This window comes from Pteropus medius, unplaced genomic scaffold (assembly GCF_902729225.1).
Source record: "Pteropus medius unplaced genomic scaffold, Ma_sr-lr_union100, whole genome shotgun sequence".
In the NCBI taxonomy this organism is placed as follows: domain Eukaryota; kingdom Metazoa; phylum Chordata; class Mammalia; order Chiroptera; family Pteropodidae; genus Pteropus; species Pteropus medius.
Window position 1 is genome coordinate 484,969 of NW_024354886.1, and position 23,880 is coordinate 508,848.

At 29.9% G+C, this 23,880-nt stretch overlaps 1 protein-coding gene and 1 pseudogene across 5 annotated transcripts in view; one reads left to right on the plus strand and one right to left on the minus strand.

Moving 5' to 3' along the window:
* The window catches only part of CALCRL (calcitonin receptor like receptor), a 93,650-nt gene that overhangs the window by 52,335 nt on the left and 17,435 nt on the right, over positions 1-23,880 (plus strand). For 3 of the 5 annotated variants that reach the window (XM_039856372.1, XM_039856370.1, XM_039856374.1), the window contains 7 exons: positions 1,194-1,284; positions 2,814-2,906; positions 5,116-5,248; positions 7,125-7,235; positions 7,331-7,443; positions 8,864-8,955; positions 23,242-23,368. In XM_039856372.1, the coding sequence (XP_039712306.1) occupies positions 2,853-2,906; positions 5,116-5,248; positions 7,125-7,235; positions 7,331-7,443; positions 8,864-8,955; positions 23,242-23,368 (630 nt within the window). In that variant the 5' untranslated portion in view covers positions 1,194-1,284; positions 2,814-2,852. Of the gene's footprint in view, positions 1-1,193; positions 1,285-1,465; positions 1,554-2,813; positions 2,907-5,115; positions 5,249-7,124; positions 7,236-7,330; positions 7,444-8,863; positions 8,956-23,241; positions 23,369-23,880 lie in introns of all 5 variants that reach the window. The other 2 variants (XM_039856371.1, XM_039856375.1) reach the window with 1 other exon arrangement.
* On the minus strand, positions 17,940-18,058 carry LOC120597755 (uncharacterized; annotated as a pseudogene).

The window sequence follows — 23,880 nt, forward strand, 5'->3', positions numbered from 1 at the left end:
TAGGGAATAAGGTGAAGAAGGAAAGCTATAAAAGCGTAATTCTTTGCATTGATAAATATTTTATGAATTGAATAAAGTCCTCTTAAAATATTGGTGCCAGAATGATCTACTGAACACTTAGAGATACTCCACTAAGATACTTTTTGGGATTCTGATTTTGAAGTCTGCTAGATAAGAAGAAAATAACTGCTAATGTTTGGGTGAAAATTTTTTCAATATGTTGGGCTTGGGCTTTGGAGTATCAAATACTCCAAACATGTTTTTGAAGTATTTAATACTGACTCATGTGTAAATCATCAAAACATTATTTCATAAAAACCTGATTTCCAAATAGAATATCTTTGCATTCTTATTTGTATATTTCTGTATTATGTATATCCAATACAGAAAAATGTGAACTACTAATGTTTTAAATGTGGCTTAATCTTTATCACTTCCAAAGTCAATACAGTAAACTACACTTTGTTCATTATCCAAACAACCATAGAACTTAAAAATTGAATAGTTTCAGGACTTTATTTTGTTACGAAAGTAAATATGCTAATATAAGAACTTCTTTTCACTCAATTTTTATTGTCAATACAGATTCAAACACTATCTAAAGCCTTCTAATAGAAGAAATAACAGTTAATAGTTATGGTTAGTGTTCTTGATTGTAAGTTTAAAATCCTAAAGTACTTTATTACTTCATTTTTTCATTCATTTATTCATTCACTTATACAGCATAAATTAATTGCCAGTCACAAAGATTACAGAGATCAATTAGATATGGTTTCTGGCTTTGAGAAACCATACCGGCAAGGGAAATAGACATATGCAGCTAAGACTAGGAACACCACATTCCAATAAATGATTAGACAAAGAAAATTATTCAAAGGAAGATTAAACTATAGCTTATTTTTAAAATCTTGTTATCATATTTTAGTTCTTTGAAATTTACATAGATAAAATATTCAGTTAGATTGTTCAGTATCCCAAGTATTTTTGATAAGCAAAAATTGGTTTCTTCATTTAATGGAAAACAATAAATGTATGTGACAAAACGCAAACATATTGTAAGCAAAAGAGAATTTTAAAAATTGAAATAGCTTAATAAAAATATTTTAATAGTTCTTTTGAAAATATTAATTTATTGTGAAAATGATTTTGGCTCATTAAAATGATATATATTATCATATCGTTCAATATTTCAGGTAATGACCCCAGGATTTAAGAAGTTCTTCAGGACAAAGTTGAATATGACCCAAGAGAAAATGTGATTTGAGTCTGGAGACAATTGTGCATGTAAGTATTGGAAAATCAGATTTTCTTATGGTAAAATGTAATAAAAACTCAAATATCAACTCATCAGTTATTGAATTGCAAAAACTTTAATTCATTTTTCCCTTCTGTTACAACATGAATAATTTTTTAATATCTAAAATTAATACACTGATTCTAATTTTTTGGTTATATTTTTCTTAAGATCAATTAATAATAAAAACCTAGTATAGCAGATAGGAGAGAAGACGTTATTCAGAAGATTTACAATTAAAAAGAAAAGCTACATCCAGGTGAGTCATTGGTGAGGGCAAGCAATGGCATAGATTCTATATCCTAGTAAATGGCATGCTCTCATTGCATACAATAATAAAAACAATAAACAAAATATGTGGAAAAGGTTTTATAATTCTTATTCTAACATTTGCCTTATAATAAAAATCTTGACAAGGTTCCTAACAAAATTAAGTCTAAGTTAGTGGTTCATTGGCAAATATCTATTCATTAGAATTTTTTTATCTCCGTTGAAAAACATATTTTACACATTCAGATAAATATTATATTTTAGGACTATATGAGGATCATTCATATCTCATAAAAATACTGTCAAAGTAGGTTGCTTGTGGACCTTACAGGGAATAGGCAATGTATACTTTATCCCAGCAATGTTTGTCTCTTAGAACATTAAGAAATTAAGGGTTTTATATATATACATATATATATATATATAAAATATATATATATACACATGTATATAAATAAAATCCTTAATTTCTTAATGTTATATATATATATATACACACACACACACACATATATATATGGTACATATAAAAACCTTTTATATATATGGTGGCATTTTAGAGGTCATTTTTCACTAGCTCAGAATTATATCTATCATTAGAAATATTTAACAGAAAATATTTAACAGAAGTATTTTTATTTGGTACTGTCTATCTTATGTAACCTAATTTTAATAATGTAAATGACTTAGGGGGATTTTTTTTTAAATTTTCTGGTTAAAAAACAATTGAATCCTCAATGAAGAATAATCTCTATTAAATTATAAGGCCATTTTAATTAAATATGGATATTAATTCTCAATAAATTGGTCTAAGAGCAATATCCTCCTTAAATTATTGAAGACTCAGAAAATTAATAATGAGATTAATATTTATAAGAAATAAAGTTAAGCTTATAGTAAATATGCTATCAAAATTTGTGCTTTTATGTTCTCGTAAAACTCTTTATTATGATACTTTAATCATTTTATCCCAAGTTTGGTAAAGAAAAAGTAAACAAAATGTTTCTAATTACTAAAAATATATGTGCGAGTTTACCTGTTTGAAATGCTAGTTAAATTAAATTAAAATGTATTTAATTAAACTCTAGTATTTTAAGTCATGGTGCTCTTAGATTTGTAATACTTAAGATTATTAATCAAATCCTTAAAGTAAAATTATTGAGTAGTTTTAAAGAAATTTTTTGTTGAGAACCATGTATATTTATTTCATAAATATTAATAAACCATATTTTTTCATTTTCTATTGCAGTTTGGTTTATATTACGTAGCAAATTTCATTTTGGCATTAATGATGGAGAAAAAGTGTATGCTGTATTTTTTGTTTCTCTTACCTTTTTTTATGGTAAGCATAAACTTTTCAAACATATCTCCCTATGTATCATTATTTCTGTTTTAACTTCCAGTATATCTATAGTTGATAAAGGTGAATCACAACAAGCTAACATGCAGTTATTTGATGCATAAATTAAGTACATTTTTATATCCAATCAACACAACGATAATTTATTTTTTTTCAGTTTATATTTTAAGGTTTTTTATCCCTTAGCAAGTTCTATGGTGGTGCAGTTGGGTAGGGAGATGTCAAAGTGAGGAAGATAAAAATACAAATATGCAAGACATCAGAGGAAAGTAATTATCAGAGTTTAAAAAGAAATAGAATGTCTTTATAGTATAGTCATACACAGTAGATAAAATATTTTCAACCAGACTTGATTCTGAGTTAGAACTATTAAAAATGCAGATTTTTCTCCCATTCTGCCAATTGATTGACTTATATTGATTAAAAAGCAATTCAGAACCATGCACTAAATTTTAAATTAATTTCTTCATTTATTCATTCAAATAAGTATCAAGAGTCCATTTTCTGGCAGACACTGATGCTAAGTTTGAGGCAAGTGTGTACATGAGCATGTATACTCATGCACATCTCTGCATGTCTGTTCAGGGGATGTTGGGCTGGAGGTAGAGACTAAGGATGACTAAAATCAATTACTATACTGAAGGGGACATATGTCTTATACATTTCATTTTTATTTACAGAAATATTTTGCTCATATTTTTCTGTCTTACATTAAAACCGTGACTGTCTCTTTTTATATGTAAGAGAAACTGAGAGAAATAATCTCATCTAATTCTGTGCCAGCAAATAATTTTCCTGTGGTGTTTTCCAAGCAAACCCCACAAAGATTCAAAGAAACTCAAGAAAAATATAGAAAACCTAAACTGGAAAAAAGCAAGGCTACATTCTTGTCAGCATTTGTATTTGAAAACATTCTCAAGTCTAGGAGCGGTTCAAATTCTACACTTCTTAGATGTTATCTTGGGTAAACAGACTAAAATTCAAGAAACAGGACTCCTGTTTCTTCAGCTCACACTCTCTATTGAGTGTGCCAATGAGCTGCACCAGCCAACATTGGTTTCCAGCAGGTAATTCTGTAATAGATTACCAATCCAATGATTGTCAATTAAGAAACTGTGATTATTTCTCAGACAGTGTGTAAATGTAAGTTTTTTATTTAAGAATAAAAAATGATATTGATTTTATGCATTTCTATAAATTTTGTAAGAGCAGGAGAAAAAATATTAATGTTTTTGATGCTGTTAAATTTTATTTATTACTTGTGCAGTGCAACTGCTGCATAAATCTCTATTAGGAAATTCAAACCAATCAAGGAATGAAAGAGTAAATTTTAAATAGTGGTCAGTTGATGGTGAAGCTTGAGTGGTGCCACACAATGAGAGAATATTATTATTTAGATTATACCAAATTTAACTACCCGCTGGAGAACAGAAAACCAAGAATATGGAGACAAAATAAGAGTAGAAAGATAACTACTTATGGAAAATAGCCAATAGAAGTAATGCAAAAATGAAGAAGAAATAAAGTTGTAGACTTATACATGCTTCACATTATAAAATGGGGAAAATGTCATATAAAAGTGGAAGTGAAGCTTAAAGTAGTGCTACTAAATCGGAAGAACATAAATATATACCTTGTATTTGATGTGCATATCAAAACCTTTATTGACATGCACACAATAAAAATTCTATTTACCTACATCACAAATGAACTTGTTATTATTTTATCAAAATCAAATTATAAAAATGGCAACAATTTTGAACATTATCATGTGCCAGATACTCCCCTCCGTTATTGTGATACTACTTTATCCCATTTACAATAAGAAAGCAGAGGCTTATGGGTTCAATATCTTCCCTACATTCACAGAGCAGTTGAAAAAGCAGTGGTAGATTTTGAATATAGCTCAGTCTGCATTCCACAACACATGTGTAGGGCCAGCCTCTATAGAGAGCCAAATGTCGACTGTTTTCCCTACTCTGCCATTGGCAATGTCTTATTGGTTGCTTGAAATTGAACAAGATAGGGGATATTTACTGTGGATACTGGCAAACACTACCAATCAAGGATTTCCCTCTTGAGCCAGGTGACCAGGCAGGACATCACCACACTGACTATTTTCCACTGTGACAGATTGCCTACAATAGACATTTTCACAATTCTGAAGTTTTATTTTTTTCTAATTCCTTAGATTCTTGTCATAGCAGAATTACAAGAGAGCCCTTATAACCCAAATCAGTTGGGCGTTACTAGAAATAAAATCATGACGGCTCAATATGAATGTTACCAGAAAATTATGCAAGACCCCATTCAACAAACAGAAGGTAAATGACTTTAATTTTAAATGCATTTGATTTATTTTTAAAAGAAAACCACCCCATTACATCATTATGAGTTTCTTTGGTCCATTATTAAAAATGAGTTAGTTGCTAATTTTTCTGGTATATGGGCAGTTTTAATTATATATTTTGAAGACTATTTTATGACATAATTTATCTTTTTTATAAAATTCTAATAAAATTTTGTGCAACAGGGATGTTTTTATAACATTTTTATGGTATAAATATTTAAAATATCAAATATATGTCTTGAATTAAATAAGTGACAGTTGATCTTCAGTTTATGTAATTCTATTTTTTTAACAAGCTGCTTGATAGGAGTTTGCATAATAAAATGACAAACACAATTTACTTTTGCATAAACTATACTTTGAATAGTACATTTAGTAGCAGAGCTAGTGAAGTCTAAGTGCTTCTATTTCCATTAAGATTTAGCAAAAACAAAAAAAAAAATAAAAACAAAAATAAGCCCTGCCTTTAATCTGGAAATCCTCAAGACAGGATTATCTTCACAATATAAAATGCAAAATTTACAATAAAACAAAGCTAAATGTAAAGAGTTTAGATATTTCTAAATTTTTAAACTATCAGTACAAACAGATCTTAACATTTTAGGATATTTGATAGTATAATATATAATGTTTATGTAAATAAAATGTTAAAAGTAGATTATTATTTGTAACTGTCAAAATGAACTTGCTTGTGAGAATAGTATTTGTTGAATACTATTAAGATTCAGCTTCTCACTTAATTCCATAAAAATCTGTTATTAGCTTAAAACTATTGAATTAAATCCTTCCAGATCATCTAGATATATGTAAAAGTAGGTTTCAAATATAATTGTTTAACAGCAGGAATAGCTGCATGAGGGTATCATAATAATTTTTTGACAAACTAAATTTAGGATCACTGCATAATAGACTTTCCTATTAGAACTTTGCAATTTTGATTATTTTAGGAAGTCTTGCAATAAAAAATCTATATTTTAATGTAGTGTTTCCCGAGTCTATTTGACCACAGAAACTTTTTAATGGAACACTACTCATTTCTACTCTAATGCTATATAACACAGTTTGAAAAATTCTGGACCTTGCAATTTATTATACTGCCAATGTTGTCACTAATCAGATGGAATCTTCTGGAGCAGTAAATTGAAAAGAATTGTTTGAGAAGTTTTCTAAAATATCGGAAAATTTTTCTCTGATAGGCTACAAAATGTATTTTATTTAGTAATTTATGGAATCAAGCTATTTAAAAAAAATATTTGAATATCACAGGAAAGAAATGAGATTATCTGAGGTTTTTTTTTAAAAAAAAAAAAAGAATTATTTAGATATTTAGGCCAATCCTTATTTAGGTCCATATGGCCCTCGAGGGCCAGATTAATTCTGAGGTTGCTGTGCAAATCTATTAAAATAAACATCAAATGCAACATTCAGCTGAACTTTTCATGTATTTTCTCAGATATTTCTAAATTTAATTTAGGAATTAATTATTCTAATAATTATTTGGTGAAAAATTCAAGTAATTGCTGTACAGTCATGCACTTCATAATGGCATTCTAGTCAATGATGACCTGCATGTATGAAGGTGGCATATCATGGAGCCCAGGAGTATAGTAGGCTATATCATCTAGGTTTGTGTAAGTGCACTCTATGATGCTGGCACAAGACAAAATCACCTAACAATGCATCTCTCAGAAACGTATCTTCATTGTTAAGCAGTGCAGGACTAGATTTTATATGATGTCTTTATTTTCAGTAGACAGTCTTTATCCCATGTCAGTGTGAAACCATTAAGACTTTTTTCTTCATGTATACCTAGAAGGAGTTAGCATCCCTAATTTTTACTCTCCTCTAAGGCATTTACTGCAACAGAACCTGGGATGGCTGGCTGTGCTGGAATGATGTGGCAGCTGGAACAGAATCAATGCAGCATTGTCCTGATTACTTTCAGGACTTTGATCCTTCAGGTAATAGCAGAAATTTATGTATAATCTCCTTTATATCTATTTAATAAACTTAGGGTAACTAAATTACTGTTCTTTTTTTCTTTTTTAATTTTAAGAAAAAGTTACAAAGATCTGTGATCAAAACGGAAACTGGTTTAGACATCCAGATAGCAACAGAACATGGACAAATTACACCCAGTGTAATGTTGACATACAGGAGAAAGTGAAGGTACTTAACAATTATAATTAAAATTTAATTTACACTATTTTAAAAGTTAGTTACCAATACATTATTGGAGAAATTTTAGCTAGTGTTCCATTCTATTATAAAGCCTTTTCATAATATACTTTGAGAAGAACAGTAAGCAAAATATCTTTGTAGAAATAATAATTATTGATTCTGTTACAATAATGAAGTAATTCTGCTAGGTAATACTGTATTTACAAGTCAATGTCTCAGTATTGGAGTTTCAAATTTTCTACAGGAAAAAAAAACACTTTAGAAGTATAAGAAAAAGGAAAATTTTTATTTGTGGTGGACTTTCTAGAGTTATGTTCAGGAATTGTGCTCAAGTATACAAGAGGAAGACCAGCAGAGTTAAAACAGTTTCTATCTGTCCGTCAGCAGAAGGCTTTCATTCTGACTGGCTATTATTAGGTCACCCTCACTTGAAAGTCATGGTTACATTAAGTCAAGGTTAGTCACAGGTTGCCATAACCAAAAAGCTTTAATAGAAAATGCCTATGTATATTTGCATGTGTGTATATATAGAGGCAGTTTGTCACAGTGATTAAAACTGACTCCTGATATCTGACTTTGTGTTTCTGTCCCTTACCAGCTATGTGATCCTAACAAGCCATAAACTCATTGTGTATAAAATCGGGACCCAATAAACCCACCCTCAGGATTTTCATAAGAATTGACTTAATACAAGGAAATTTCTTAGCAAACTAATGACCATATAGTAAGCACTTGATAACTGTCAGCTATCATTATAATTATATTTTTTGGTTATTCAGAGTAGGGTTTGGAAAGAATGATAAAAATAAACATTAAATGGTAAATTACAAATAAATAGAATATAGACAAATAAAAATCATTAAGAAAAAATCAAAATAGGATAAAGTCAGAATATGTTTATACAGATTATAGGCTCTTATAAATTACTATATTGAGATTTGCCTCAGAGCCTCAAATTTGTCAAAGGAAAAAGAGAAACCCAGTGAGAAAGAAAGCCTTATCTGGCATATAAGTAAAGAACAATATGAAAATCATCAAATAGCATTTGATTAAAGGTGCGCAAAGTAAGAGTGAAAATTGTTAATGTCCTCCAAAATATAAAATTCAGGTTTTGTATATTATACAACTTAGGTCAATCAAATTATTCCTTTATATAGTTAATATATGAGTGCTAATTTCTTAAATAATAAAGGCATACAATTTATAAATTTTGATGGTCTTGGATAAATTCGCATAGATATTCTTCATTCCAGATGTATTCAGGCATGTATTGGTTTGCAAGCTAAATGATAAGGCTAATAGATCATGTCTTAAAATATATAATTTATTCTATTGAATTGGATCTTCTACACTTGTAGTATTATAATATCGATATGAACTTTAATTTTTTTATTCATATAAATTATAGACTGCACTGAATTTGTTTTACCTGACTATAATTGGACATGGATTATCTATTGCATCACTGCTTATTTCACTTGGCATATTCTTTTATTTCAAGTAAGTATATAGAAAATATTTTTTAAATTTACCATTGTCTTTGGCAAATGCGGTGTCATGTGTGTGTTTATATTATATGCTGATGAAATATGTGAAATATAGATTTGTAATGTTTAAAATAAATTGAATATTTAAAATAATTTGAAATATGTTAACCATATTTTGACTTTGTAAAATACGTAGAGAGGAGATTGATAATATATCGTAAGTCCAACTTTACGAAATTAGTAGACATGTAAGAATGAAGTCCTGTTTTAAGAAGGGAGCCAAAATCAATATGGAGCCAAAATCTGTATTTGCTTTGGAAACTGTCAAATATTATAGGCCTTCTTAATTTAATTTTTAACTTATTGGTCAATTTTTAGTATCAGTATACATTGTATATTATAAAAATTGGTATTTTGTGTGAATAATAGCAATGGCATTTAATATATATAACAATAATAATCTCAATATATTATAGTTAGGTTAGTTTTGTTGGTTAGAAGTTGTCATCATTAAAATGGTTAAATTATACCCTGAATTTTACTCAAAATTACAATTCCTTTTTTGGGAAGAGAGAAATTTGGCTACTATTTCTTGATTCAATGAATACTTTTTTTTTTAATTGATAGGAAAGTAAATTCCAAAACCTGCATATATTATTTTATGCATTATCACGGTTTTTATAATTTTGATCACCACCAATAATTATATAATGCAATGTGAAGAATGATTAGCTACATTTCCTTGAATCTATATCACCATTGCCTTCCTCCCCTTCTTCTTCCTCTTCATTTCTTCTCCTCTCCCCCTCCATCTTCACCCTCCTCTTCTCCTTCTCCTTCCTACCAAAAATCATCTTTGACCATTATTAACTTCAGAACCAAATGGAGTAGTAGCACATCAAAACAATCCAAACCAAGAAATTTTCAGGCAGTTCAATGTTAGGAACATATGTAACTGGAACACCAGCTTTTGGCCCATATTCCATCAAACATTCAGAGTTCATCAAATAATATACGAACCAAGAAACTTATCTCTTATGGGTTTTAGAGATTTTTAGAGATTGTGGGATTTAGAGATTGTATCAGAATTGCTACTTTTTTGGAAATCTACACCTTCTTAAGAATCTCCAACATTAGTTATTTTGCAGATTCCACATGGATACTTTTTTAATGATGCTTTTTATTTATTATATTATCTAGGGTTATAAAGTGATTTTAAAGTCATTAAAAACTCCACTCTGAATAAAGTTAATTAAACAATTGTGTACATTTTTAAATGCAACATATTTTCATTAGTCAATTCTGTAAAAAAAAGATCAAAATAAGTTGAAAATTTTTATCCTAAAATATGAAAAACATTCCTTAAAGATAAATTTACTATATTATATTTGACAAGTTACAAAAAGTGTACTGCTGAAAACAAACAAGCTGCCAGTTCTCAGTCACTGCCTTTATAATTAGTTATACCCTATCAGTCATTTCTATATATTTTATTAAAACTTCATGTCTTTGCTCTTGAATATACTCAGCTTATACAGGATTTTTGAAGTGAAAATTATCTTTGGAATAGGAAAACCTTTATTATGATTGTTTAATAGATTAAAAATATCTGTTCTAAAAAATGGAAAATTATTTTAGAATTGTCACTTTGGAAAATAATTTAAGTCCTCAGGTCCAGTGATATATTATTTATGCTAGTTAATAAAGTTAAATAATGTTGCTGATGCAAAAAATACTTATTGGTAAAATATGGCAGTAAAACTGGGTTAACATTTAACTTAGTAAATTTTAAGACACAAAATAAAGTTAAAATTATAAATTCTCTCTTAGTATAATAAAATGATCAGTGTAAGAAAGATATAGTTTACTTTTTTCTTTATTCCTGAAAATAAAATTTTTATAATTTAAAGATACAAAGTATCTAAATTTGAAAATATGACTCTTTTGACTCTTAGAACTAAATCGATACAACCAATTGCCCTAAAAATCTATGCAGTACTTTAGAACTCAGATTTTTAGTTCATGAAAATTACGTATCTACCACACATATAAACAAACTCAGAGAACTGATTTGTGTAACTAATATTAGCTAAGATTTTTTTTTTTTTTACCATGAAGACTTTCACAACTACCACTAAATATAAAGTAGACCAGCCTCTATCCTAAAGGCATAAATTAGAAATCATAAGAGTTATTTAAGACTTCTTGCAAATTTCTTGGAAAATGTTATGTTTTAAATATTTCTAATCTCAGGAAAAAAATGCAAACCTTAATTAAAAACAAACTATAATCTTGAGAAACTAGACTTGCACTTAAATTTATAATACTTTTTAAAAATCTAATACTTAAAGCCAGTTACTAATTTTTAAATAAGAACAATATATACACCTGTAATTCTAATATCTTATTGAGCGATTATTTGTATTTTTCTAATTCTATTTCATATGGACGTTTTTACACAGTTTTAATTGTAAAGTACTAATTATTTTAACTATTTTTATAAGTTAGCATTATAAAATGGATACTTTTGTTGTCACTATAGAGTTTTAAAACAACTGTTTAATTGGCTAAATAATATTTTTTTATTAAGTTGACAAAAGTTTATTAAATCATTCCTCTATTTTTGAGCATTAACACTGCTTAAAATGTTTCCTATTAATATAAAACACTGCAGAGGACATTTTCTGACATACTTTTCCCTATATTTCACACTATTGTTTTTAGGTTACATTCCCAGAGACATGGGATATCTTGGTCAAAGGATATATATCTTTTTATGGCTCTTGAAATACATCATCTCAGAAGTATCTCAAAATCAACATATTTGTAACAAATTAAGAACGCCTACCTCATCCTAACAGGAACCAATTTTTCTTCCAGAGTGACCCATCTTTACAAATAATACCACCAGCAATCTAGTTGCATTAGCCAGACATTTAAGAGTAATCTGTGACATCTTCTCAGTTTTCTTCCCTATTATTCTTTCCTCATACCCTGTGGATTTAACTTCTTAATATCCCTCCAATCTATCCAACTTGCTTCATCTTGACTGCTACCACTGCCAGTCTTGTCTAACCCAGCCTTAATAAGTCTACTTTCATCATCTTCATTCAACTTTGAACAATGCAGCCAGAATGTTTTCATAGATTTAGATTAAATTTGATTTTGTCATCCTTTGCTTTAAAGATTTTAAACTTCCTATTGTGATTTATTTAAAAAACAAAACCATCAGCATACCCTATAATTGAATATTCTGCCTATTCTCTCCCACCTCTTAAGTTCCTTAAATGTAGTCATCTTTCAGATCTAAATTTTAGCATCATTTTCTCAGGGATATCTTCCTGAATTCCTTATTGCAGTGTTTCTGAAACAGCAACTAGTTGCAGTAGACATGGAGTTAGACCACCATCTCTGCAGATTTAAAACTAATACAGCTAAGATGCTTCAGATAAAACAATCACTTATTTTGCATGTAATAACCCAAACTATTCGAACATATTAAATTTCTGAAGGACATGAAGCTAAGAAGTATAGCAATTATATCTCATGCCAAAATTAGTAGTCAAAAAGAGAAAAATAGTCTCCTAGAATTCCAAGCCCTATGGCACCAAATTTAAATTTAACAAGGATATAAATACAGTCCTGAACTAATTCCATAAAGTCAAATGTAAAACTAACAAAGTTTCTTCATGAGTCTATGATTAATTGAACAAATGTTTTCTGTGAACTAAGGCAATATAGTAAGACTGCCGAGTGAAAACAATGCTACAAGCTAGTATATACCAATAAATATAAAGTATTAAATTCCAAATCTCTAACCAGGCCAGTATTCACCCTGTCAAGTATGGAGTGACTTCGTAAGAGGAAAAGGGGGGATGTCATAAAAAACGGTATATCAGGATAGTAAAGAAAGTAAAGAAAATAATGTTCGCTGATCAGGGAATCAAGGTACCAAGAATGTTAAGCTAAAGGGGACACAATAGATGACTTCAAGAATCCAAATGACTATAATTGGAAATAAAGTTTGTGTAACATAAATATATGTGTTAGAAAATATATCTGGTTTAATTAAGAAAAATAAAAGACTCTAACAGCTAAACAAAATAGAATGAACTACCAATTGACCAATTGACCTTCCTGTCACTCAAGATTTTCAGACAGAAATTAGATGTCAGCCTATCAGGAATGTGGAAATGGGTGATCCTCATACCAGGTTTACAGCTGGATCTAATGACCTATAATGCTATTGCCAAGCCCAAGTCTATGAATGAGCAGTAATTTAATAAAGACATATATTGAAAGAATTCTTTAAAGTCAAAATGCATAATTTTAATTATCAGTTAAGTTAGCATTTGTGAAAGTATCTTACAAGCTAAAAGCAATCTGCACAGATAAACTATATTTATTACTGATTAAGAATTGAAAGGTAATCTGGTTTAATATTTTTATAACTGCATTTATATTATATTTAAAAGAGCAAATATTCCTCAACCAATACTCACAAGAAAATATAATATTTAATTGCAGGCTTAAAATTTTAAACCAGAATTAATTAATTTTCTCTATGGAAAAATACTTTTTAAAAATTGACATCATACACATAGACATACTAAGTATTTTAGTTTTAAAGATATACTCTACAGATTCATAACTCATTTTAAAATAAAGACTAAAAAATTGATTTCCCCAAATATTGTCCTCAAGTTTCACATAGAAATAGTCCTGTTCCCCCCCCGCCCCCCCAGAACAAAAGCAATTTTGGAAAAAACTAAGAGCACTATATGCGATAAATGCATGTATCTATTTGCTAAATTCCATGCTTTAAAAAAAGATGTGAAGCATGGTACATGGGCAAAACCTTGTTAAAGCAAATGAGCTCTTGACAATATACAGAATTTGGTTCTTGGCCTCTACACAAAAGAAAAACTTAAAGTTTTCAACTAATTACATGGATTGGAGTTTTTAAATAACTTGCCCCAAATCAGATTGTTTGTAGAGCTACAAAGCGCTGTGGAAAGACAAAGGAAATTGAATTGGAAGATTCCTCAGGTGATAATCTCATTAAAACATGTTGAAGAATGGATAGAATTTCAACAGATAGATACTGTAAACCATAATAAATGAAGAGATTATTCAGCCCAACATCTAATTTTACGTATGGTCTATGTGGCTGACTAAGTGATCTAGGGCTTCCTCCTGATCTGTGTTCTCTCTGTTTGGTTTAGTGATTTTATTGGACTTTAATTGTCTTTTTTTTTTTTTTTTTTTGCTTTAAAAATGAAGAATTTGAACAGAAAGAAGCAAAGCTACAAATTAATTTTTTCTCTCCTATTACACATTCTCAGGCTTTAGGTAAAACATGAGAAACCCTCTTCAACTAAGACCCAGGTAGAGCACTAAATACTTCCTTTTATATGTCTAGATGGTCTTCGGTATAGGAGAATGGTTGAGAGTATATTCTCTAAAAAGGCACATCTGCTCTCAGATCCCACCTCTGTCACCTGCTGCAATGCATGGAACTAGTTTTTTCATTTCTTAATTCTCAAGTTCACATCTTTAAAATTCAGATACTACTAGTATCTATATCATAGATTTGATATAAGGGCTGAGATAGTATATCTGCTGCTTTAAATAGTGTCTAGTTTAGAAAACATTGTCTACTAGTGGCATAGTTATCACTCTTCCTAATTAGTCCATTAAATATTTAGCCCTGAGACAGCTTATACTAGTAGACTCTTTAAAAAAAATTAAAGAACATAATTTCTACTTTAGTATGTACCACATTTATAAATTGTTATAATGTTCAAATAGAAAAATAATGAATACAAAAATTATAAACCAAGTTAGTAGTATAATTTTATCAGAAAAACTTGTAGCTAAGTAAATTAGTCAGAAATAATAAAACTGTTTTTATGCCCACAAGATACCATGTAGCTTACTCAGTACTTAAATTATATTAAAGAATTCATAGTCTTCAATTTTAAGACATTTCTAATATGTACTCTCCAGAACTATCTACTAAAATATCAAAAGTTCCTATCTATGAAAAACACTGTCCACGAAAACAGAAAGTAATGAAAAGAATGTCCCAAAGTCGGCTTGATGAGAGCAGAAATCATCTCTGCTTTTTTTTTGTTTTTTTTTGTTTGTTTGTTTTTTTGTTTGTTTTTTACATGTCTCAGGGTTTATCCCAGGACTTTTCACATAGTAAGCACTTACTAAATTTTTGAGGAATGAAGACATGAACTGACTTGGATCCTTTTTCTAGGACTGACTTCCCATGACTTATCGTGACCTTGAACAAGTCCCTTGTGTTTGTTTGTCTGGCTTTTGTTGTCTCCATCATCAGACTTAGACTCCTTAAAATTCTAATCAGCAGAAGCATCTGCGTAAAACAATATCAGAGACTCTGAAGCTACATTGAAGGTCAATCAAGCCCACCTCAGAAAATGCTGAATTGAATGATTAATGAAGTCAAAAGCAATAGAAATCTCGGTTTTCTTCCAACTAATTCCTAGTGGAGCTGATGTTTTACATAAAATCAGTGTGTATAAAAACAATATCAGTAGCTCTTTCTGCTTCTTAATCCAGTTCTCATACTGTGGTCATTCTTGCTTAGTCTTTGGTAAAGGTAACTTTTTTTTTTCCATTTTGTTAATTGAGGATCATTGATCCATCCTAATAAAACCCAAGAACCATACAAAAGTTGATTTAGGGTATGGTTTGTTATTTTTTATTTAGAGAGAGAAAAAAGTCTACTCCTCATCCATGCTTTAAATTAGAAACAGAGAACATGAAACAATATTTACCAACAACACTTCAGTTTTACATTAGAGCCAATTAAAGGGTGGGAGATAGGGAACTGAAAGGGAGAGGAAGAGAAAGAGACAGAACTGGCATCTGCCAAGTCCTGAGAGGCAATGACTCTTGCTCTTAATCATCCTTGGAAAAATAAAGCAAAAACTTTTAGATTAAAAAAAATAACTTTATTGGAATTAGTTATAAATCATGTTTTAATTGTTACTTAAAATCTGAGAGCATAGCAAATCTTGCTCCGACTTTCAACTCAGACAATGGGCTCCATCTTCTTGCACATAAAAGAGCACATATAACATCTGATTTGTATGAGGAATATGGTTTTTTTTAAAACATCTAAATTTGGTGACATTTCAGAAACTAATTCCAAACAATTTTAAAGCCATATTTAGAACTATATAGACAATAATACCACTTCTAGGTAGTCAGAATAAGGTTCTAAGTAAAATTCAGAAAAAAAAAATCTATCCAGTTGGTAGGCCAAACTTTTCTCAATTTAATAATCCTTTAATGCTTTTCAGGACAAGTGACACTAATTTTCATCTTTTTTCTAAGATCATATCTGAATATATTCAATCAATATTGTGAACTTTTATCTCATTTCCAGTTTCTTCACATCTCTCTTGAATTAGAACAATTATAGTTTTCTCCATCTACCTTCTCCTCCCTCCTACCCTTCATTAAGCAATACTTTTTCTCCTAAAATCTATTCATGATTTAATTTTTAAATCCATTTCAAACAAAGCTAGCTATTTAAAGAAATTCTGCATTGAGACATAGAGAACAAAGAGTTTTACTATACAAATCATACTTTGATATACCTCTTTTTGGCAAATCAGAACTTTCACTTAAGTTTTTTAAAATCTGGCAAATTTGCCCTGTCAGAGGTTTGATAATGGCTAAATTTAGAAATAGTTATCTAGGGGTCCCTGAATAACATACCTCTCAGTGTCAAGCTAGGATCAGTCTTGCTTTTTCAAGTCTTGTGATACATTTCATTCATTGTAAGTTTACAGTTCTGTTTATAAGCATTATAGTTCTGAGATATATCCTATTCTGTTGTATGCATCCCAGGCTCCCTCCAACTTAACACTGGATATAATATAATTAACTATAGTTTTTCATATAATGTTTTATTAGACTATACTCATTAGGCTTATTTCTAAATTAATGAATCTTAATTAATATGTTTAAAAATTTATTCCCTTCAAACTGAATGTGTTGAGAGCTGAAAACATTCCTATTCAGTAATACGGGTCTTGGTTGGAAAGCTTTTTAAATATGTCCACTGTAATTATGTAATGAAAGCACTGCATTTCCACATTAGAGTATCAGATTTGAATAATGACAGAGTGGTGCAAGAAGTAATGGATTTACTCTAGCAACAACGAGTTCTGCTATAATGTAATTGCTATTATTGGTTTATGAAGAAGATCACAGGTATGGAAATCTGAAATAAATATCTGAATTAAAGAATTTGGAATGATTTTAAACATAAAGTTGTTATTAAAGCTATAAATATGTTAAAGATCACATATTTCTGTTATTATTTTTGATAAATATGAAACTTCCGTATAAGTTTATTTTATCTATTTTGCTTGAGCAAATTGAAACATAAGTGCTATTTAAGCTTGAAATTTGAACGGATTAAAATCTTGTAATTTAAAATAGAGAACATAAATAATGTAACATTTTTTCTCCCCAATATATAATAATATATATTGCAATCTGGTTTTCCACTCTTATAGACACAGTTTATTTTTCTAGACCTTACTCAAAGATATGACCATATACAAGGAGAAAGTCAAAGTAAACCTTGCAAATTATAATATCTTTTTAGTAATTAGGAAAAAACAAAAATGAAGAATGATTGGATATTATGCTGCTAACAATTGCTGACAGAACATTAAGATGTAACTCAAAAGAGTATGAGCTTTAGAATCAAAAAGTCATTCAGTAAATTTTGTGGAATTTTCCTCTATTCACATTATCTGTCCTTTTTTTCCCCTCAAAAACTTTAAGCTTTAAACTTTTTTTTTTTTTTATACTTTGACTTAGTGATTCCTCTGTGCTTGGAATGCTTTTTCTCCCTTAACTTCTCTTTTTCAGTTCTATTTTGAATCTTCCTCTCACTCTGGCTACAGTCTTTATCTATTTCTCAATCTTTTTTTTTTTTTTAAATGCCTACAGAACCTGGTATTCCTAGGTGTTCTCCCATCCAAGTACTAACTAGGCCCGACCCTGCTTAACTTCCAAGATCAGATGATATCGGGTATGTTCAGGGTGGCATGGCCATAGACTCTATTTCTCAATCTTATTTTAATCTATAAAAAGCATATAACACTATCTGGAATTACATTATATAATTGACATGTCTATTTACTCTCCACTGTCACATGAGTAACTTGAGATCAGGGTCTTGCTCTGTGTTATTCACAACTATTTCTCCAGTGTCTAGAAACAGTGCATTATTTATTACTTATTCATCAATTAATAGTTACAAGCAACTAAATGAATATTATAAGATACAAAAGTCTTATTACTTTCTTAAAAACTTCAACAATCAAATTGAGTAGATGACTTAATAAGATTCTGACCTTGAGAAATCTGCCTCAATTTTATTAAAGGATAACAGTACTTCAAAGGTGTTGTTAAATGAGATAATGAACATAAAGTCTTATCTCTGTGCCTAGGATATTCTAAGGACTCAATAAATAGTGGCTGCTATTATTATGAATTTTATCTGTAAAAGAGTATTTTTGGACTGCAAGAATTCATGCATTCAAAAAGCCTGACTGTTTCTTTTCTTGGTTTCCTGCCTGTTAGGAGATGAGAGATTTGTACTAGGGAAGTTCACACACGAGAGAAAACCAGTTGGCCACCCAAAATGAGCATGTCTGTTCCTTATGCAACCCATACTTTTCTGCTATATTAAATGAGCAGCCCTGAAAGGCAGAAGCAGGGGAGGAAGGAGCATGATGGAACAAGAACAATCATTTCCTCTCCAGAGAGAATTTGATTGTGTATCTTGGTTTAAACACTTGTACTCTTTCTAATCTGGCCAAATGGATCACTAGCAGCCTTCGAAAGAGAACTATTGATATAGGTTATTTCTACTTTGTATCATAAATAACCAGGTGATCCCATCAACTCAAGATTCCATCCAGTAGACAAAAGATAGCTGTACTACTCATGTCAAATCTAATGGGAAACAAAGGCAAGTATTTTATCCATACTATGGCAGAACTTTGAATATGGAACAGCATAATACTTGAGGTCATAATGATAATAGAAGAGGTAATTTGGAGACAACTCTGGGAAGGATGAAATTCCTTGGGAAGTTAATTTAAGTTACTTAATCTATTACCTTTCATAACATGGAAACAGTCTTTCTAATATTAAATTCTTGTGTTTTATAACAAAAGATGACAATTTACTGTTCCATTGCATTACTTAAAACACGGGCAGTTTTTTATCACTGAAGTGAACTCTGATGCTATATTATTATTTGTGAGAATACACTATTAGAGAACTTAATTAAAATCAGCCACATGATAATTATGTTAAAAAAATAATAGTTAACTGAGTGTTTACTATGTGTTAGATATTATACTATGCACTAGATATGATTTATCTCATTTAACCTTACAGCCAAACCTGTGAAGTAATATTGTTCTCCCTATACTATAGGTGAGAAAAGTGAAGATTAGAGTTTTTAAATAACTTACCCAAAGTCATACTGTTTGTAGGTGGCACAGTCCAGATTCACTTTCAAGTCAGGTTTCAAAACCCACTCTGAGCTACATGTACTGATTGATATTAACTTCTATTTGCTTCAAAGTAGAATCGAAAGACATAGTTACATTATGCATGACGTGTAATGGTTCTGTTGACACATTTACATCAACTGCCTCTATAATTCTGCTTGTCAAAATTACATATTGAAATAATGTTCACAAATAATTATATAGAGAGAATATGAAATGGAAACTATCCAGACCCACTAACCACATTTTCTATTCTGTGGTTCTGTTAAGATCGAAAGGGATTATAACATTTAAAGAAAAAAGAGTTCTTTTGTAAAACATCCTTTAAACCTATAAACAATTTAAAAAATATTTTAAGTAAAATAAGCACATTTAAAATTTTAAAGCAGGTAAAATTGATTGTAGGTTAACATTCGAAAAATACTCAAATATTTTTAGGGTTTTATTTCAGTGTGTTTTCCATGTGTTTTGGTTTTCATTTACAAGTTGATTTTATTTGTACTAATGTACTTATATGTGTCAATGAATATGTTTAGAAGAAAATAACGTGCATCACTAGAAAAACCTGAGCCATTTTTACTACTACACGTTGATAGAAAGCATATGTCAAAGAGATCTGTCTGCATTTAAGTTGCACAGAACCTGGAGGGAGAAATGGAAGAAACTAAAGCAATAGCAACAGGCTAATTTTGTAGATAGTAGGACATATTTACACAACACAAAGTTAAATGATTTGCCAATGGTCTACTTTATTACAACAATATGGACAGCTAACCTGAATATCAGGGTTTCCAAAGCAGCAGTATTTGGTTTGAGTTACACAGGGCAAATTACTTAGGTTGACCATGTTATTTTGATAATTTTGCAAAACAATCAAAATATGATTTATGTCTCTGTACTGAAATGATTTTATGTGAGCTCTTAAGTATTTGGTTTTGATAGTCAATATTTCATTTATGATAGGGTTTTATTCTATCATTTCAAAATTTTGCCCATGATATGGCATTATTTATATCTAACTGAGGGAAATGCAGTATATCTTTTAATCATATAGCAGGAGAATTAGAAGTCATATTTTGTGTGTGTGACTGTACTCACAATAATCATATCTTTAGAAGAGAACATATCAGCAGCTCATTTTTAAGTCTTTAACTTTCAAGCCAGACTGAAGTAGAGGAGCAGAGTCATCAGAATAGAGGGAATTCTGAAAGGAATAGAAATATAAACCTTCAAAGAGAAGAGAAGGGAGTTTGAGTGTACACAAGAAAATTAAAAATTATTTTTCTACTAACTACAGGAAGCATTTTATTTTACTTATTTTCAATTTTCACATGTCAGTATTATATCAACAATTATAAATGCTGTTTGTTTTATGTTCTTCAGCTCATCTTGCAGCTCTTCTATCATGAATTACTTTTTTTGAAAGCCTTCTTTAAGGTTTGTTTTCCTACATTCCAGCTTACTCTTTACAAATATTTCTGATTTGCTGTTTAAGCAAATCCTTCCTCTTTTGGTCATAATTTGAAAACTATGAAATTTTATTGAGTATATATATTTAAATATATATGTAAGTATATATATATATACATACGTACACATGCAGATACACAGATATACATACATGTATGTAACTAACAGACCTCAAAATAAATGTGTTCATCAGAAAAGGACAAAGTAGCCCAGTTAAGGAAAACATTTTGTTTTTCCCCCATGATGGTTATTTAAATTCTTTTACTAAAAAAGTACATATTTGCAAGGATAAGCAGTTTTTCCCTAAATGATAGTTATACTCCATAGACACAGGATAAGCTCAAAGCAGGCATTTAAAAATTAAATCATGTGGACAATTTTTTATGTTCATAATGTTCATTATAGATGAGTGATAAATTATAAGAAATAAATAACGCATAATGTAAATGATTTGAAAAGAATCTTCTTTACTAGACCTCATCTCATATTCATTAATTTTCTTCACTCTCAGTGAACACAAAGTACCTGTGTCATTGTTGTGGCATTTTATTGAAAATAGAGCCATTTTTGCCTCAGTGTTGAATTTCCTTAAATAATAACAGGAATCATGGTATTCCTTTGTTTAAAGGCTTTCAAAGATTCCTTCTTTTCTATATAATATCATCTATACTCTGTGGCTTGATCCCTACCTCTCTCTCACTACTCTCATGTACTGCAAAGTCTAGTCAAATTAAAGGCTCTCTAATATAAAAATACTAGTAGTTCTTTGCTGTTACTATTTTGATGGACTCCAGCTGGACTTCATAGACTTGTCAGTATATGACTGTCGTACACGCAGTGATCGATTCAAGAGCCATCTGGTTTATGAAGCCTTTCATAGAAATCTCCCCTGATAGTACCCACTTCTGTGGAAGGCATGTATTAAAATCCATAAGTACTGATTTGTACTGAATTCATTTCCAGATCCTTTAAAACACTAGAACTATATATAGAATCACAGATTTATAGCTGAAAGAAATTTCAGACAATATAGCCTAAACTTTGCATTTTTAAATATAAAAATCCTTGGCATCCCGGCCTAATTACAATATCCTGAGTTCGTAGGCTATTTGGGATAAGGTGATGCAGTGATAAAATTAGGTTAAAATTTCCTTAAAGTTTCCAAAGTAGAAGTCAGTGGTTTGAGTTTTATAGGTGAATTATCTATGGTGACCATATTAATTACATAAAGTTGTAAAAACAAAATAAGCTTTTAAATCTCTGTGATGAAATGATTCCCATGTCTTCTTACATATATGTTTGCTCTGATATTAAGTATCTAGTCTCAAATGGATTGCTTTCTATTATTTTAAAACTTCACCCATAATAAACTTTCGAATAAATGCTTCATGAAGGAGGCAGTACGTAAGTTGGTCTTCAAGCATAAGTAAGGCAGTCGCATATGTACAATCTTGTAGAATGGATGTAGATTCAATATGAAAAGGAGGATTACTTGTTCTTAATGACCCCTTTTCCTGAAATCTCTTTCTGTATGAATTCCATACAGCCAGTTCTTTTATTTTATTTTATACATGAGGACCTTCAGTAAAAGGTGATAATTTTCTTATATCTTACCTCTGGCTAGGCCAATTAGAAAAATTCAGTAAAGCTGAACAAACCTCATTGGTTGCTAAGTCTATAATTTTTAGCAATTCATCTATTCTAAATACAATGTTATCTTTCTGATGGTTGGTCTGCATAATTACCACCACCACACAGACACTATATAAACAGAACAATCAAAAACAGGCTATATAAACAGAACAACCTGTGTGGTATTATGAAAAGAGCATCGTCTGGGAATCTGACAGACAAATCCAAAGTTTTCAGTTAATTAGCTGTATGATTTTTTTAAATCAATTATCTAACTTAACTGAGTCTCAGTTTCTGCATTTTCAGGATGAATTAAAATATTAATCATATTAAGAAATTAACAGAAGTTTATGTAGAGGCCAGGTACATACAAATTTTCTATCCCTACTTATGTCTATCTGTACTAAAGCAATTCATTTATCTCTGTTTTAAGAAATTACAGATTTTCCCTAATTAAGATTTTATCATGAGTATATCTTGGGGAGAAAAAAATAACTCTTCCAAATTTAGAGCAGCTGCTATGAATTGTGACTGTATCTTATTTGAATGATTTTTAATAAAAATGTGGAAACATGTCATGATGTCATCACACTTCATTTTCTCTTGCCTCTTAGGAGTCTAAGTTGCCAAAGGATTACTTTGCACAAAAATCTGTTCTTCTCCTTCGTTTGTAACTCTGTTGTAACAATCATTAATCTCACTGCAGTGGCCAACAACCAGGCCTTGGTGGCCACAAATCCTGTAAGTAAAAAGAGGTGTGCCCTTAGATTCAAAGGGTTAGCAGGAAAGTGTTGGGAGAGGTGAGGGGTCCTGATATATTTACTGTGTGTAATTAAGTACTCATATATGTATATTTTAAGTTCTGACATATAGAGAGTATATACTGCTATACATATACTATAATCTAGAAAGGTAAATATATCTCGACATTCCTCAAGTTATTATGATTGAGTATTAAAAGGAGGAATACTTTGTTTTCTTGCCTCAATTATTTATATATTACACATCTTCACCTCATTTCATGAATAGAGTCTTTCTGCTGGTAGAATATAAGAATCTATGACTACATAACATTTACTCAGCCAAATTAAAAAAAATCAATCAACTAACTAGTTAGTAAAAAGAAACAGAATAAAGAAAAACAAGAGTACATGAAAATGGAAAATTATGTTATATTTTTGTTACCAGGCTGACTTTAAAAAGTTAATAAAACCAGAGAAAAATGAATTATACGTCTCTTATATAATGTTCAG